This window comes from Rhinolophus sinicus, chromosome 17 (genome assembly GCF_057876585.1).
Source record: "Rhinolophus sinicus isolate RSI-liver-muscle chromosome 17, RSI-T2T, whole genome shotgun sequence".
Classification (NCBI taxonomy): domain Eukaryota; kingdom Metazoa; phylum Chordata; class Mammalia; order Chiroptera; family Rhinolophidae; genus Rhinolophus; species Rhinolophus sinicus.
The window spans coordinates 58,011,956-58,031,399 of record NC_142517.1 but is presented as its reverse complement, the minus strand read 5'-3'; the positions used below and the strand labels follow the sequence as shown (position 1 = coordinate 58,031,399).

The window sequence follows — 19,444 nt, the reverse complement described above, 5'->3', positions numbered from 1 at the left end:
TCTGTAGAACCAGTGATGATGGTGGTGGTCTGGGAGTGGGGATGAAGATAACAATAAGGATGATGGAAAGCACTTTTCTGAGATCAGGTATTACAATAAGGGCTTTGCATGTACTGTCTCATTTAATTCTAATTTTGTTGCAGATAACATTTTCATCCTTATTTTCTACACGTAGAAGAGAGAGAGAATTCAGGCAATTTGCCCAAGGTACCACAGCTAGTAAATGGCAGAATTAGAGATTTAAACCCAGGTCTCATCCTCTAAAGACAGTATGCTCAACCACTATACTACATACACTGTCTTTTTAAAAGGTTCAAAAAGTTTTATTTTGTCTTTATTGTTACTACTATATTCTACTGCAAAGACAATATATAATATCACAGAAAAACAATAGACTATGTCATCAATCCTTAGGTCACGTGTTAGGAAACATTTTCTGAAAAGGGCCAAGTAATAAATATTTTAGACTTTATGGGCTATACAGTTTCCATTACAACTACCCGACTATGCTGTAGTAGCTTGAAAGTAGCCATAGCAATACCCAAATAAGCACGGCTGTGTTTCCAATAAGACTTTATTCATAAAAGAAGGTGGCAGACTTGATTTGGCCTACAGGCTGTAGTATGCTGATTCCTGCTTAGGTGATTTAAAGGAAGGAAAAAAGGCTTATTAGGTCAATGAAGTAAATAGAAAATGACTTCAAGACACCCAGGCTAGTTAATTAGTTAGTTATGTCGCAATGTTTAATCTATGATAATAAAAATAATAAGCAACTCCTACCCAAAAAACATAGAAGTGAGAATTAAAAAAAAACAAGTAAGAAATACACGTGGAAATTTCAAGTTTCATCTAGAGTTCTTTAAAATATGTAATAAAGCTGTGTTCTTATAACTGAAAGAATTTAGGGTCTATACTGTATGTGGCCTTTCAGTTTGGAAAAAGTGATTAAAATGAAGATTTTTGTTGTTGTCTCCTCATAGTATAGGGGAAACAATTTCTAAGATTGGTATGGTTCTTGTTTTTCCTCTATCTTTCTAAATACTTTCAAACTGATTTCTTTTTAAATTGATGATACTTTGATTCATCAGATGGTTCTACGTAGATTAGTCAGAGTTAAATACAGAAAAATGAGCTGGGGTCTCTTTGATTCAAATCTCTGATTATAATCTTGTTAGTTTTTTTCAGGACCAACAAAAAATTTGTAAGGCAATTAATTGGTCCTATTCTGTCATAACAACTTCTTCACACTCCAGAGCTGGCTGAATCAATAGTCACAATTTAGATTTCACAAATACTGTAAATACTGTTCAGAAAGGATCAAGTTGGCGTTTACTAAAGGATAAAGAATGAATAGGCAGGGTTCCTGTTAAGTAGTGAGGGAGAAAACTCTTTTCAATAAATTTAGGGGCAGAAAAAGTTTTGTTTAGGCTTCTAAAATTGCACTGCTTCCAGTTGTCATAGCCACTTGGCTTACACTTATACAAAACAGGCATACTCTTTGTTAATTTACACATGCCTGTAAAATTATCACATTAGTTGGTTTAAAGTTTCTTAAATAAGGTAATAATTTTAGGCTACTGCTCTCTACATAGTCTGAACGATTATTTTTACCTTTATCAAAGTTCTAAATATTGATATAAAAATGGAGGCTGTACCAGGGAGTACAAAAAATAACAGTAAAAGATCTTTAGAGAAAATGATACTAAGTTAAATTTTAACATGAAGAATATAGTTCTTCATATGTGTAAAAATTTATATACCTCAATTTTTTTCACAGAAAAAAAGTACTTTTGAAATATTCATAATTTTACAAAATCCTGTAAAATGTAAACCTGCTGATTTTTAAGCCATAGTTCTATATAAAAATGGCTGGGAAATTTACAGTGGCCAAACCATATTTAGAAGCTCCAAACTTCCCTGCAGTCATAATTAGACTCAATGAAAATAAACACATATATCACATTTGTTTACTCATTCAACAAAGATTTATCAAGTGCATTCACTAGTCTAGTCTCTGGGGATACAAGAGAAGAAAACATACATCTTGCACTACTAGTTCTTGTGAAGCTTATTGTTTAACAGCTGACATTAAACAAATCATTACCCAATAGTTTACTGAAATATAGCTGTGGTAAGAGGTATGAAACAGAATTCTCATGAAAACAAACAATGCTTGAAAGTAAACAAAGGGCAAAAATGCTGCAGAGGCTGAATTGTCTATCCTGACCCCATGAGATTGTAGGTCAGACATTTTTCTGCACTGTTATTAACATTTTAAAGGTTAACTTTATTTAAAACTTGTTTTGAACGTATTAAAATATGTAAAGTGCAGCTTGTGAAATTTCTTTCTTTTTACCTATTTGTCCTTGCCAAAAGGGCCATCTAATCAATCGTGACACTATATAGAAGCAACAAAGATGAATGTAACACACTTCTATTTATAGAGACTACGTAACAAATTTCACTTATTTAGTTCTTCAAACTATAGCCAATCTAATCTACATTAAAATATCAATTTTGCTTTTTAATAGTCTTTATTTTTTAACAGTTTCAGGTTTACAGTAAAATTAAGCAGAAATTGCAGTTGCCATGTAACTTCTGCCCACACATATGCACAGCCTCGCCATTATCAACATTTGCCACCACAACTGTACATTTGTACAATCAATGGACCTACACTGATACATCATTATTACCCAATGTTCACAGTTTACATTAGAGTCCATTCCTGGTGCTGCACAATCTATGGGCTTTAACAAATTTATAATGACATGTGTCTACCATTATAGTATCATAGAGAGTAGTTTCATTGCCCTAAAAATCCTGTGCTCTACCTATTTATTCATCCTTCCCACTTTCCTAACCCTAGGCAACTACTAATCTCTTACTGTCTCCGTAGTTTTGCCTTTTCCAGAATGTCAGATAGTTGGAAGTATACGTTTTGCAGACTGGCATCTTTCACTTAGTGATATGCAGTTCAGATTCATTCATTTCTCTTTTTTTTTTTTTTGGGGGGGGTCACTGAATAACTTTCTATTGTTAGGAATGTACCAGTTTGTCTATTCACTTACTGAAAGACATCTTGGTTGCTTCCAAGTTTTGGCAATTATGAATAAAGCTGCTATAAACATCTGTGTGCAGGTTTTTGAGTAGATACAAGTTTTCAACTCATTTGGGTAAGTACCACGGAGTACAATTGTTCGATTGTATGGTCTATTTGGTATTTTTAAAAGCTTATATAACCATTATAAACAATTACTTTTTGTTTACTCTTCATCTCTATGCTTTTCTAAAGTGTCCTACTGTTCAAATGACTGGCTCTTAAGCATTATTTAACATATTTTTTATTAGGTACATATAGGTTCCTTGTAAAAAAAAAACTCCACAATACTATGTATGGTGTCAGATGGGTACTAGATTTATCAGGGTGATCACTTCGTAAGTTATATAAATGTCTATATACTATATTGAACACCTGAAACTAATATAATATTGTATGTCAAAGGAAAACTAAAACAATTATTTTTAAAAATGCCACAATATTCTTTGGGTGAAAGGGAAACAATTTCCAAATCTGAGTCACGGTGTTAATCTTATAAAATCAGTGGCCTTTGGAGTGGAAAATTGAACTCTGCCAAGAGTTCATCTCACAATCAGCATAACAGTTTTTATCCTTTGATTGCTTGGTTAGTCAATACCCAAAGGAGACTATTTCTACCCATTCTCCTGGAAACTATCCTACTATCAGAGTCAACATTTCCAAAGTAGTTTAAGATTGTCTACCTGTGTATATATATTCTAGTTTAATACAAAAGTATTATACTCCTAAACATAATAAACAATTTCAATCCTTAGAAATGAAAAAAACTATATTCGATGTATCACTTCAAAACACAGGTATCATTAGGCTTGAGGCTAAATTTATGAAACATGAATAGGTAAGAAGTTTAGGACAGTCCAGGATGGTCCAAGGTGGAGATGTCTTGGTGTGAATATTTAGACCTGCTGCCCAGTGGGAACAGTCAGAAGATAAACGTTTATAAATGATGTACCACATGCCTCTGTCTGCTTAAGAAGTCTGTATTTATGCCTGTTGTCCCACTTTAATTATTAATAGTTCTCTCTTTCCATCAAAAGTACTCTAGCTTGGTTGATGAGTTATATAGTCATCCTACTTATACGGAAATTGAATGGCTTTCTCTCTTTTTCTCTTGACTCAATTCCTTGGGTGTATTTCTTCCCAGAATGGTAAACATAAAGACAATCATCAGCTAGAGGATCAATATATCACTAAATAAAGTGTAATGTATGCTTCACAGAAGGTCTTAGGGAGAATTCACACAGATAAAAAAATTTACAATAATACAGAATCAGGGAGTATTAAGTGCTATGAGGAAAATTAAAAAAAAAAAAAAAAGAAGACAGTGACGTTTGGAGTAAAGAAGTGCCTGCTACCTTAGATAAGAATCTGGGAAGGCCTTCTTGAGAAGGCAACAGAGGAGAAGAGAGCTAAAGGAAGTGAAGGAATGAATCATGAGAATATCTGGGGGAAGAAATGCTCCAAGCAGGAAGAACAGAAAAGGTAAAGGCTCTGAGATGGCCATATGCTTGATTTTTTTAGGAACAGGAACTAGGCCAGTGTAGCTGGAGTAGAATAAGTGAGGGAACAGTAGAAAATGGGACTGGAGACACTGCCAGGGGCGAGATCACACAGGGCCTTTTCGGGTATGGTAAAGAAGGATTTTATTGCATATCAGATTGGAAGCCACGGGAGGGTTAAAACCAAGGTACTGACATGAAGTGACATTCTGTAAGGATGACTGCCTGCTGGGTGAAAAACAGATGGCAAGAGGAAAGAATGGAGATAGGGAGACCAGTTAAGATATCTACTGCTGTAGTTCAGGCTACAAATTAAATACAGTTGACCTTTGAACAACATGGGTTTGAATTGCATGTGTCCACTTATACGAGGATTTTTTTTTAAAATAAATGTATTGGAAAATTTTTTTTCAGATTTGTGACAATTTGAAAAACCTCACCTAGAAATACCAAAAAAGTCTGGAAAAAGTTAGATATGACAATAATGCATAAACTATATATAGATACTAGTCTGTTTTATCATTTACTACAATAAAATATATACAAATCTATTATATAAAGTTAAAATTTATCAAAACTCACAAAACAAACACTTATAGACCATACATGGTGCCATGCGCAGTCGAGAGAAATGTAAACAGATGTAAAGATGCAGTATTAAATCACAATTGCATAAAATTAACTGTAATATATACTGTACTACTGTAATAATTTCATAGCCACCTCCTGTTGTTATGGCAGTAGCTAAATGTTGCATGTAGCCGCTTAAAACATCATGTGGCACTAATCATTTCCATGTGATCAGGTCATCTCTCCAGTAAAATGCATATTGCAGTAAAAAGTGATCTCTCATGGTTTTTGTGAATTTTTCAGTTTAGTGCAATACCGAAACTTTGAATGACATCATGGGACCCATTCAAAGTGCCAGTAGTAATACTGGATGGAAGTGCTCCCCAGAAGCAGAGAAAAGTCAAGACATTACAAGAAAAAGCTGAATTGCTTGATATGTACTGTACATTGAGGTCTGCAGCCGTGGTTGCCCACAATTTCAAGATAAATGAATCCAGTGTAAGGACCATTATAAAAAAAGAAAAGGAAATTCTGAAGCTGTTGCTGCAGTTATGTCAGCAGGTGTGAAAACCCTGCATTTTTTGTGAAATACCTTTTAACGCTGTACTGAAAATGCAACTTCAATGTCGGTGCAGGATTGTTATAAGAAAGGCATACCTATGGACTCTAATATGATTTGAGAAAAAGTAAAGTCATTATATAACAACTTAAAGCAAAAAGAAATCTAAAGCTGGAGAATTTGACGCGAGTAAAGGATGGTTTGATAATTGTAGAAAGAGTTTTGTTTTCAAAAATGTCAAGATAACAGAAGCAGCTTCTGCTGACCAAGAGGCAGTAGCTGAGTTTCTAGATGCCATTAAGAAAATCAATGAAGAGGAAGGATAGCTGCCTGAACAGGTTTTTAATGGTGACAAAAGTCCCCTATTCCGGGTGGGGTGGGGTGGGATGCCACAAAGGACATTTATTAGTAAGGAAGAAAAGCAAAAGCAAATACTAGGACTTAAGGCAGGAAGGACTAGGCTAACGCTGTTTTGTGCATATGCAGTCAGGTTTACAATCAGGACTGCCCTTATCTATAAAGCTGCTAACCCCTGAGCCTTGAAGGGAAAAAACACACCAGCCGCCAGTCTCTTGGTTGTACAACAAGGCCTGGAAAACAAGAACCTTTTTCTGGATTAGTTCCATTGATGCTTTGTCCCTGAAATCAGAAGTACCTTGCTAGCAAAGGACTACTTTTTAAAGTTCTTTTGATATTAGACAATGCCCCTGGCCACCCAGAACCCTATGAGTTCAATACCAAAGGTGTCAAAGTGGTTTACTTGCCCCCAAACACAATGTTTCTCTCATTTGGCCTCTAGATCAGGGGGTCAGGTCATAAGGACCTTTAAGGCTCATCATACACAGTCCTCTATAGAAAGGATTGTCAGTGTTATGGAAGAGAACCCCAATAGAAAGAATATCAAGAAAGTCTGGAAGGATTACACCACTGAAGATGTCATCGCTGCTACAGAAAAAGCCATGTAAGTCATCAAGCCCAAAACAATTCCTGCTGGAGAAAACTGTGTCCGGATGCTGTGCATAATTTTAAAGGATTTATGACAAAGCCAATCAAGGAAATCAAGAAAGAGATTGAGGATACGGCAAAAAAAAGAAGTGGCGGTGTGTGTCTGAAGGGTTTCAAGATATGGATCTTAGAGAAATTCAAGAACCAGCAGACACCACACAAGAGGAATTAACAGAAGACAACTTGCTACAGATGAGTGCTTCTGAACCAGTACCAGATAATAAGAAAGATGATGTAGAAGCAGCAGTGCCAGAAATCAAATTGACATTAGGCAATCCGGCAGAAGGATTCGATTATTCAAGACTGCTTTTGAGTTCTTTTATGACATGACCTAGATTCTTCTATGATATGGGCACTAAAACTAAAGCAAATGGTGGAAGAAGGATTTTTATCATACAGAAACATTTTTAGAGAAATGAAAAAGCAAAAAAATACAGAAATTACAATGTATTTCCATGAAGTTACACTGAGTGTGCCTGCCTCTCCTGCCTGCTCCCACCTCCTCCACCTCTGGCAGCAAGACCAACGCCTCGTCTCCCTTCTCCTCAGCCTACTCAACATGATGTGGAAGATGAAGACCTTTACGATTCACTTCCATTTCATGAACAGTTAAAAAACATCATGCCATAATATACTTATGTTGTGTGTGTGTGTGTTCGTGTGAAAATCTAATAACTGTACGGCTAGAACTTTCTGAGATGATTATGTGTCATCATCATCCCCTAAACTATCCATCGTATAGAACATCGTGTGTAATAGACTTGTATGGAAGTGGATAGCCTTACACAGGCATAAGATGAGCGATATTTAATATAAAATTAATAATGTGTTAGTTTTCTTACTGTTTTATAGCTTTGCTTTCAAAGAATTACATTGCCATACAGTATGGCTCCCTTGTAATTGGAGAAGCTGCATCTCAGCCTATCATCACAGGTAAGTGGTTTTATTTTATTTTTTAAAGTAACATTGTTGCTAATGCTGTATTATGAATATGACTAATACTGAATGCCATAAATATTTTATAATGATTCGTTCATTAGTGTACAGGCTAGGCTACCATGAAGCAATCATATCTACTACACTAGGTTACCATAAAGCAATCATATTGCTGCTTCTTTGTTATCGATACATGAATCGTTATTTCTTTAACTAAATCGTTATTTCTTTTTCAAATTACCTTTTCATTTTTGATGTCCAGTGTTAGTAATACATATAACATCTACAGTGTTTTGTATCATATAAGACAATTTTGATGTAGGTACTTATAGACAGATGATTTATCTTGTAAGTAGATGATGTAAACTTACAGTATTAATACAGTACAGTATTGTATTTTCTCAACTGTGTGACTTTCTTAACATTTTCTTTCTCTAGCTTACTTTATTGTAAGAATACAGTATATAATACATAGAATATACAAAATATGTGTTAACCAATTGTTTGTTATTGGTAAGGCTTCCGGTCAACAGTAGGCTATTAGTAGTTAAGTTTTTGAGGAGTCAAAAGTTATATGCAGATATTCAACGGTGTGTGGGGTTTGCATCCCTAACCCCAGCGTTGTTTAAGGATCAACTTTAGTAGTTGCAGAAGTGGTGAAAAGTGGTCAGATCATAAATATATCCTGAAATAGAGCCAATAGGATTTGCTATTAGACTGACTATAGAGCAAAGGAAAAAGGAATAGAGGATGATCCAAAGGTTTTTGTTTGCGCATCTCAGTAAATGGTACACGGAATAAAGATGAGGAGAACAACAAAATTAGAAACTGTTTTTGACATGTCAACTTTCAGATACTTATCCAAGGGGAGATAATGAGTAGGAAGCCAGATATACAAGTTTAATGTACAGGGATTAGTTCTGGGCTAAAGGTATAAATATTGATGTTATTTAAAGGCACAGGACTGCATGGGATCACCTGAAATGTGAGTATAAAAAGAGAGAAGTTTAAGGACTGAGCTCCAAGGCACTTTAACATTAGCTGTACAAAGAGAAGACACTGCAAAGGAAATTGAGGTTGGCTATCATAAGAGCCAGTGCTGAAGAGTCAAAGGAGAAAAGAATTTAAAGGAGAGAGTAGTCAATTATGTAAGAAGCTATTATGGGGTCAAGTAAAACAAAAACTGAGAATTGATTATTGGATTTGATAATTAATCTATACTCCAAAAGAGGGTTTTCTGGCTGGTTAATTTAATGAGAAGTATTTATAGCAGGTATGTATGCTGCTGGGAATAATCCAGAATAGAGGCAAAGACAGATACTGTAATGAAGAGAATTTCAGAAGTTCCTGAATAGTCAAAAGGACTGAGATCTAATATGGAAGTAAAGGGTGAGCTTTAGGAACACAGACGGATCATTAATTTTTACAGGCTGGAATACAGAGTAAAACCATTAATTGAGAATGAGGTCCAGAAAACAGGTATTTGAAGTTTAATGTGCAGCTTAACCAGTGTGCAGGAGGCAGAGTTTCAATTAACCAAGGATGAATTTTACCAATGAAGTGACAAAGGGGCAAAGAGTTGAGATTACGAAAGACAGTGTTTATATAGTCATGGACCATAGGAGCAAGGCAAGGAAGGAAGTGAGCATGAAGGATAGTAAAAAGCTGGGCTGGAGGTCTTCAGAGGGTATTTAAAAAATCACTGTAGGAAGGAAAGTGAGCTTCGTAAAAGGCGAATAATCAGTTAAATTTAATTGTCTACTTGTGACTGGTTTGGGGATTTGCAAAAGGAAGTGTTGGGAGGGGAGGCAAGGTCAGGAATTGGTGGTCTAACGAAGAATTTGAGGTGCATCTTGGGACCTCTCCCTTAAATCCTGCAATTGAAGGTACTGAGATCTGTGGTTCTTAAAAAAGTATACGACTTGCACTTACAGATAACTATTCAGTCAACACTACGAGTATTTACTAAATGCTTGAAAGAACTACACTAACCTAGGTGATGTAATTCCTAATTATCTATATTTGAATTTGTCCATAGACTATCAAAGTTAAGCAATATAAAAATAAAATAATAAATAATAGCTGCCAGGCCCTGCTCTAAGTATGTTACATATATTAAATGATTTAATACAATTAACTCAATGAGGCTGATACTGTCTTCTTTTTTGGACAATATATCCAATGCATATCTCTAAAAATTAAATCCTTTATAATCCAGAATGCATCTGTTTACAATGGTACTCTTTTTTATACAAATTAGCCTATATATTTTTCCACATGGTTATCTGAACAGTGTTTTCCTCTATTTTAATTTAGAACAGGGTTTTTCCTCTAATAAGATTTAACTCATGTAGCTAATATTCACTCTTATTAAAGTTTTATTGTTCTACTTCAATTATGACAAGTCATCATGTCGATCCCATTCACTCCTAGGAATAGAACTTTGCTGTTTTCAACTTAATTTGGCATGTCAATTTTGGGGGGATGGGAGAACCCTACGTGAATATTTATAATGATCCATGTTAGGGATTTTCAAGTATTCCAAAATACAGGAATAGTTGCTGTCACTGAAAGTGACCTACCACTTCACCACTATTCAGAGTTTATGACTACTGTTCTCATTAATAAACACTGATATCACCAAGTAGATAAAACTTTTTACCTAGGAGCTAATCAGGTAACAAAGCCTAGAAGTATTGTGCTGGACTTTTTAAAAACCCTTGGTGAATATAAAAATTGGTCCTAGACCGGAACAGAGCTTGAGTATGCTAAGTAGGACAGAGCAGATTGGTATTAAGTGATCCTAAATACAAGAATAGAAGGAATGTTGAAGTGAGAAACTGAGGAGGGCTTGACAATGCTTAGGTCACTTTTTGTATATTATAACAATAATTCAAAATTAAGAATATAAGTAGCGTGAAGCCCTAAAGAGAAAAACTTACATCAAAGTAAAATAATTCACAACTCATCTTAATTTAACACTAAAAAAAAAAAGACACATACAAAAAAACCCTACAACGTAAACTTTTAGGATACAAGCAAATGACAAAAATCAGAGACGGTTTGTAAGCTGTATGTTATCATCATTTCAGGGTGGATTCAAAACGGTGAGGAAATCAGATGATGGAGGATTTGTGTGACTTAAAAATATGAAGAATGGAGGGGAAGAAAAGGGAAATGGAAGAAGAGTGGGCTGCTGTGAAGAACTAAAGGCACTTATGAGGGAAAAGAGTGGATCCAATAAATATAAATACCCAACAGATTTCAGATTAGGTGCTATATTTTGGAAGGCCATAAGCTAATAACATTCCAGGAGACTGAAATGGAAATTAATCAATCAATTCCATAAAGATTTATTAAGCAGCAACCATATGCCAAGCCCTATCCTAGAAGCTGGGGGTCTTGCAGAAGTTTATACCACTTGCTTTCTTGTAATTTAAAAAAACATGAATGACTTCCTACTTACTAACTTTCAGGAAGTACAGTAGAACTGGGCACATAATCTTAGTGATGAACATGAATACCTCTAACACATGCGCAACTGAATCTGTAAAGAAAGTAAATTTTCTTTTTACTTATAGAGGATATTTGGGAGGATATTAAATCAGAGTAATGGCTTTCAAATTAATAAAACTTGATTTTATAACAACTCTCCAAACTGCTAAAAGTATCATGGAGCACAGGTTATAAGCAATCAGATTCAAAGTGACTATTGCTATCAAATCTTAGAAAAGGATATTTCTGACAACAGTGAAATAGGAGACCTGGTAATCACTGCTGTTATTTATCAACACGTAACAAAACATTATCAATATCATATTACTATATTCATAGGTATAGAGTTTATACCCAATTAAGAAATTTAATTAATCTACTTTTTTAAAACTATATACAAATCCTTCTAGTGTTACAAAATAAAACTGCGAGCTGTGAGTTAGTAGATGAAATAGAAAAATGTATTCTGGCATCAACTAAGATCCAAATATGTCTAATGTACTTTCTCAGCGCTATTATACTTTATCCTGTAAAATGTATTCCAGTGAGTTACAACAAAAGATTTCAATATATAAAATATCCAACTCTTCATTTAGAAAAATATATATAATGAAAAATGACATATTGGTGTTCCAGAGCAAAAGAAATAAAAGCTAAAACCTCTGACCCCATGTCTACACTTCTGGAGAAGAAATACAAAGGTAATGAAAAAGACAAGTAATGCAAAGAGGTATGAAAGAAATAAAAACTAAGTAATTTATCAGTTTACATTAATGATCTGAACCAAATGGGGAAAAAATAAAATTTTAATGGTTTTGTAGGATTAATTGCAAACAGTTTTTATTAAAATTCTCACTCAATTATAGTGCAATACAATAGCAACTTTTTGCTTCAACTCCTATGTAACTATAATATAATTCTGTGGTTTCAATAGTTTTATAATGTGAACTATTTTGTTTGCCTTTATTTGTGTGCTCTTAATAAGACGAATTATATATCAATGATAGTATTATCTGTGGGTATGTATACATAAATGGTATATATTTATATAAACTATATATAGAAAGTTTTATAAACTTTTTAACATATCTTTCTTTTTGACAATGGAAAACATTATTTATTATTAATCTACAATGAATAACAATGCCAAGCTTTAGTCTCTGCATCCCTTTTTAGTATATATAATCGTAGTCAAAATCAAGTTAGTTAAATTCTTGGGGCAGTATTCAATCTAAGAATTAAATCAATTGTTGGTTCTGAATAAGTTTTATTATAAGTAACCTCAGTGCCTACATAAAAACAATTAATGACTCTCTAGCCCAGTAATTCCATTTCTCTCAAATATGTAAGAAAAATAGGTAATAGAAATTTGACATTATTTAAAAATCAAAACTACTGAAAGATAATTCTAGTAACCAAACTGAAACATAATTCTAGTAACCAAAAACAAGAAAACTGTTGCAGTTTATATTTATCTAACTGCTTCTAATTATTTTTAAAAATGGTTTAAAATGAGTTTATTTCAAAAAGGCCCTCAGGTATGCGTATCTATTTTGTTAATTTAAATATTACTGATGTCAGAGGACAAATGCATTCTCATCTTGTTTTTAAATTAGACTATTTCTTATACTTTCATTTTTACTAAAGTTGAATGAATACCTATTAAAAAATGTTTTAAAATATGAATATTACCCTAACCCTCCTTTAATATCAAGTAATATGTATTTCACTCAAATTTTTCTTAATTTTACATTTTTCCTATTTTCAATACTCATTTCTACAAAAAGAAGTGATTTTTCTTTTTTAATTTGGGAGTTTTATTGTTTGTTCATCTTTAAACTGTCAACTGATTATTTGAGAAAATAGTCCTATAATTGTGTACTTACACAATTTATTGCTTTCAAATTAACTCCAGGTAATAAATATTTATAGAAATGGAAGGATTCATTAAATTCCTTGAATAAACCATAATTTAATATAACTTGAAGATATAAATATATACAATAGTATTTCACAATTTCAATTTGATTTACTGTATTCAATTTAATCTATTTTCAAACATTAGGAAATGAAAATATTTCAACTTATCTTCTTTTATCTTATTACTATAACAATCTCCCAGAGGTTATCTAATAACATACAAAAGCTAAACAAATAGGTATTTTCTTTGGTCAGACACATACTTCGTAGCATTTAACACAGTCTAAAAACAAGGAGACAAGCATTGTTAGCTTACATTTAATTTTTGTATTAATGGCTTTATATTTTTAGAGAAATCATTCAACAAAACCTGAGACTGTTTGGCTTGGCATTACATAATAAGATCAAAAGGGAAAATATTTTTTGTTTCCCCTTTCGTGCTAAAGACTTGCACACATGGACTGAAACATAAAATTCTGCGCATCCAAGGTTTCAGTGCATAAGATTATATTTTTTTAATAATTAAGAAGTCTACACTAATACATTTTTGCAACGCAAACATGAACCAAAATATACTGAAAATAATTTCAACAAGTGGTATGTTACCTGGGTGGAGCTGGTGGCTACTGAGATGCAATCAATAAAGCTGTGTCTTCGAGTGAAAAATGCAACTATTTGCTGCCAGCGTGAAGGTTCTGGCTCAGCTTGCAGTTCATCTGATGAGCCCTTCTTTGCCCAGTGTTTCTGCTTTGGGCCTACTGAGCCATGGCTAGAGCTAGTATTGCCTCCTCGACTGGCGCGAGAGTACAGAAGTGTGTTGTTCCCGAAAATGTAATTCATCTCTGCAGCCCTGCAGGTGGTTGCCAAGCAGTCTTACTTCTCTACCAGCTGCCTTGTGGTGAATGATCGGTAAAAACTGCAGCTAGAATTACAGCAGCATCATTTGTAAATCAGGAAAAATAAAAACCTTGAGAAATGATGCTCGATTTCTCTGTAATTTCTTCCCATGAAAGAGCTTGCATCTTCCCTCTGTACCTGTTAGCTGCATGATGGCTGAGTTTGTAATTGCAGACAAAAAAGACGGCATAAGGTGGATTTCTTTCTCATGATTATTTTTTCACCAGCGTCTGCAGGAACCAAAAGCTGTTCTTTTGTTAGCTGATAACTAGATAGACTGAAATCCAGGAAGTGAGGTCGATCAGCAGGTAAAGAAGGATGTTACAAACAGTGGACTATCAAGACCCTTTGAGGCTGTCTGATTTAATGCACTGGGTGGAGAAACCCTGGATTACCCAGTTTCAGTAACAACAGTCTGTTGTAAAGTACAATAGCATCTTCACTGCTAAATAAATTATAAATATGAACTGAATATAAAAATACAGAGGATTCTCTGTCAACAGTTCTGATCATTTAAAATAATTTTACTAAAGGAGTCTTTGTCATTGACATACAAATTTCTACATCAGGAAGGAGCTTATATTAATTAGCACTGGTTCTAAGTTTTTTAAAGGTACTATCTACATTAAACTCTGAGGATCTAATGATAGAGGGAAATCCATTTGTAATGTAACATGATTCTTTTATAGAATATATTGGTTTTTAATGCTTTGATACATGTGTCTGGAAGCAGAAACAGATAAATTTGCAAAATAAATATTTGGCTCCTGGAACCTTTGTGATTCAAAAAAACTGTTACCAGCATCATCTCTCTCATATATTGTAAACATTAAGACTATAAAGTTATGAATTTGTAAAAATACAGAAGAATCAAAGATAGTTTTTTTTATAACCAGTGGAACATGTTTTATCCAACACTATAAAAATGATACTCTTATTCACAAAATAATATTGTTTGATTGCTAAATAGGTATTTTCTAATATTTAAATAGGCATTTTCTAATGTGTGTTTCTCAACATTGTAGATCACTTCAGAATCACCTGGAGTGCGGTTAAAAATGCAGACCAGTACTTCCTCTCCATCACAATTTTTAGGCATAAGAGGAGGGAATTTTCATTTTTAAAAAGTCCCCTGACTCTTAAAAACACTCAAGTTTGAGAAGCATAGACACCTAAGTCTGTCCTCTCAACACTGTGCTATACTAGTACAGAATACAATATATCATCATTTTAAAACAATACATGAATAAAAACGCTACTTAATAATTTACCTATGGTTAATTCAATTTTTTAAAAAAGATTTTATTGGGGAAAGGGAACAGGACTGTATTGGGGAACAGTGTGTACTTCCGAATTAAGTTTTTGTCTTTTCAATCTTAGTTGTGGAGGGCACAGCTCAACTCCAGGTCCAGTTGCCGTTGTTAGTTGCAGGGGGCGCAGCCCACCAACCCTTGTGGGAGTCGGGGAGTCGAACTGGCAACCTTGAGGTTGAGAGGACGTGCTCCAACCAACTGAGCCATCTGGCCACCCAGGAGCTGAGCGGCAGCTCACTGACTTCATTCTAGTTGCGGAGGGCGCAGCTCACTGGCCCATGTGGGAATCAAACTGGCAGCCCCATTGCCCAGAGCTCATGCTCTAACTGAGCCACCAGTCCACTCTGAGTAATTCAATTTTTAAGTTGATATAAGTACATCATAAATCCCACTTCAGACATGGATGTTTTTTCAGATGTGGACTGACAAAATCTTACTATGTGTTTACCAGCACCAGCTAAATGCAGCCTACTGGAAAGCAGCATTGGCAAACTACAACCTCCAGGTCTATTGCAAATCCTGATTCATCAAGAAAAAATGGTAATGCTACCCCTGTGATTTCATCCCTAAGATACAGACACATGCCCAACAAAGGCTGAGAGTCATGTGGGACTCTTTGGAGTAAGATGCTTTGTGACAGAGATTATAGCAGAAAGTTGGTGCTTCTTCTCAAGGACTGTGCAGACAGTAGTTGGCAATTTTGCGGCCCTAGACCGACTGGTCCTATCCATTAGGGGGCAGGGGAATAGAAACAGAGCAAAATACGAACAGATGACAGAGAATTAGTAATCCTCTCTGAAGGAAAAAAATGAAACTTCCTGGTGGAAAAACAAAAGTTTTACTATAGATCAGGTACTTATAATAAAGCACTGATTAGTGTGGTTTATGCAAATGCTGTTGGTTTGGTCCCTAAATATGTGCTTTGATCCATGTCTGATGAAAACCCAGGAAACGCCGATTCTGCTATTCAGGATTGGTATGGATGAGGATATTGAACACAAATTTCCTACTTAAGTTGCAAATAGTACCAACAAAGATAGAACAGTAAGCCATTCATTACACACTTCTTATCCTAGAGAACCAAAGAACATGGGAACAATCTAAAATTGAAGATAACTCAATCCTGAGTAGAGAAGAAATACTTCTGTGTATAGTTTCTCTATTCAAATCTATTGACATCAAGAAAGCAACTTTGAGTTTTGAGAAAGGGTTCTTTATGAAAATGTCCCCTAATGAAAGAGAGAAAAAAATCTAAGATCATCACATCCATTGCCTAGTGGTTAATACATGCATACAAAACCATGTATGTACCTAAATCACAATTGGTTTCATATGATTTGATTGGGAGGCAGAAGGCAACCAACTCTTCACTGGTCTCTGCTTTAGAATAGCCCTACTCATGTAGCAGAGCTGAAAGATACACTCTATTCCACTAAAACAAAATTTAAGTTCATTATAAAACCTGGAAACTCTATTTAATATAATGAAATAAAAATATAACACACAATGTCTAAATCACCAAAAAGAACTGCTATTAACATTTTAATATGACATATAAATTAACATTCTTTTTTCTATACAGTTTCTTTTTCACAGAGTGGTCATATTATATACAGCTAAACTCTAAACAAACAGGAGAAAGCTTCGGTAAACTAAGTGCATCCATTTAGTGGATTATTACATAACCTAAAATGTGATTATGAAACATTTATGACTGTGAGGATGTTTACCTCATAACATTAAATGGAAGTAAAGACAGTTAAAAAATTTATATAGCATAGGCTCTCAATTATTTGTACACCTTTCCAAACTCACGAATAAATCTAGAAGTCTTCAGGTATAGTAACAAAAGCAAGGATTCAATAATCTTAGTGAAAAATTTTAAAAGGTTGAAGGATGACAAGAAAAACAGTACTGAAACTCGAAAATTCTAAAAAAAATTACAAAGTAACTTCAAAGCTAAGGTACTGTAAATGCAACATAATAGGGATTTCCCTTACCTTTGTATCTTTATAAACTGGCCTATTAAATTTCAAAACATACAACTGCATTAAGAGAGGATTGAACTGAGAAGATTGTTAACAGATTTGTTATTTATCTAGAAAATCTCTGATCACATCACATACAAATTCCTTCTGTATGAGCACCATCTAGTGGTCAAATTGCATGTAAACTACATGATCACCTTAGTACATACACTAGGGCCATCCAAAAAGGTAAAATTATTTCAGCAATATTTTAATATGCTCCAGAGATGTAAAAACACAGCTGATTTCAAAAAGTTCCCATTATGTACTGAAAATGGGAAAGATTCGGGGCGGCCGGATGGCTCAGTAGATTAGATTGCGAGCTCTGAACAACAGGGTTGCCAGTGCGATTCCCACATAGGCCAGTGAGCTGTGCCTTCCACAACTAGATTGAAGAAAACAAGCTGCCTGTAAGCCCCAGGAGGGGCAGCCAGATGGCTCAGCTGGTTAGAGTGCGAGCTCTCACCAACAGTTCAATTCCCGCACATGGATGGTGGGCTGCGCCCCCTGCAATTATGAAAATGGCGCTGGACAACGATTATGGAGCTGATGGGCCCTGGGGAAACACACGGTTTCCCCACTACTCCCCAATAAAAAAAATTTTTTTTTAAAGGGAAAGATTCTATTGCCATATCATGTCCATTCCTCTGCTATCCCCATTTCTCACAATATTTGAAAAATTACCAACTGTTGCTGGTGATTTCATTTGATAATATTTTCAGTACTAATGTGACCAAGCTAGGAAATATACTTACTTAAATAACTGCCGAATCATATACCTTCTTCTATCTTCGATTTCAAGTCCCTTTTTAACTATGTTTACTTTGTACATATTACTATGAACATATGTTCCTCAATGATCATTGCAAAATCCCATACTAAGCAATGTACCCACTTACACTCCTTGTCACTTCATCTAGATTGAAATCTATTTTGAAAAAGGCTGGGGGTTTTGTTTATTTAATTTATTTTTCTGACCATTTTACCTAATTCCAAGCTCATTTTCAAATTTGGGAGTCATTACACTGTTCTTATTAGTATCACACACACTTCTATATTTATAACCACTATATACAATAAAAAATTACCCACTGTGTCCTTTTCATCCTCATTAGGATTTTTCACCATAATATTTCCAGTTTCTCTCTTAAAATGGCCTAACACTGGAAAGAAAGTTTCCCCTTCAGAGCTGTAAATCCTAATTACCTTAGGCTACACTCTAAATAAACTAACTTTCAATCATTCTTATTTAATTCATTATTTCAGTAATGAGATTCAGTATCAGCACCCACAAAAACCTGAGGGATTATTTCATGGTCCATTTCATAACGGCAAATCCTTCTTCACAGGGCTTAGGATCAAGAACTTTCACACTCTGACATCATTTCCTAACAAGTACTCTAAACATCAGCTACAATATCCTGAACTTTCCTGTATTTTTAGTTTCCTCTGGTTATCACTCTCCTACTGTACTTATTTTCTGAGAAACTGCCTTCTCTTCTGAATAGGCATTTTGTACACTTCCTTCAACACTTTGTACAAATGTCAACTTTCTTTTTTCAGAATACTCCAAGAGTTTAATTTCTCTATTTTTTCATGTTACATCAACTGTTATAACTATCTGAATAAAAAAAACACTATTCACTAAAAGTCTACCAAAATTACTAGCATAGATGTTTAATAAATGTTTGCTAAATGTATTTATTGTTTGATAAGCCAAACTAATATTCTAGCAGTTGATTTTTAAAGCAGGTATCTATTAATCATATATATATACACACACACACATATATATATAATTTTACTATTAGCCTTTATGAAAATTATGAAGAATAAAGTACTGCCTTATTGGAGGGTATAGGGATGGTGAAATAGGTAAATGCTGTGCTCACCTCCTCTAATAACCACATCAAAATTACAACTAAACTACAAAACAACCGTCAATGAGAATCACCTGAAGTCTAGCTGAAGTCCTATAACTAAGAATATACAAAAAAGCCAACTCAAGACTGGTAGAAGGGGCGGAGACACAGAACGGGCTGGACCCACACCCCCATGTGGCGGTTAAAAATCAGGAAGGATATCTTAGCTGTGGAGGTCCTGGCTGAGCAGCAAGGGTTTCC

General features: G+C 34.5%; 1 protein-coding gene across 23 annotated transcripts in view; it reads right to left on the bottom strand.

Annotated features, from left to right (window-relative positions):
- Positions 1 to 19,444, bottom strand: part of DLG1 (discs large MAGUK scaffold protein 1) — a 241,839-nt gene that overhangs the window by 139,155 nt on the left and 83,240 nt on the right. For 2 of the 23 annotated variants that reach the window (XM_074329909.2, XM_019723605.3), the window contains exon 1: positions 13,691 to 14,287. The exons of 17 other annotated variants lie outside the window; for them this stretch is intronic. In XM_074329909.2, the coding sequence (XP_074186010.1) occupies positions 13,691 to 13,924 (234 nt within the window). In that variant the 5' untranslated portion in view covers positions 13,925 to 14,287. Of the gene's footprint in view, positions 1 to 13,690; positions 14,292 to 19,444 lie in introns of those variants that run through there. 4 more of the 23 variants (XM_074329900.2, XM_019723604.3, XM_019723607.3 and 1 more) reach the window with 4 other exon arrangements.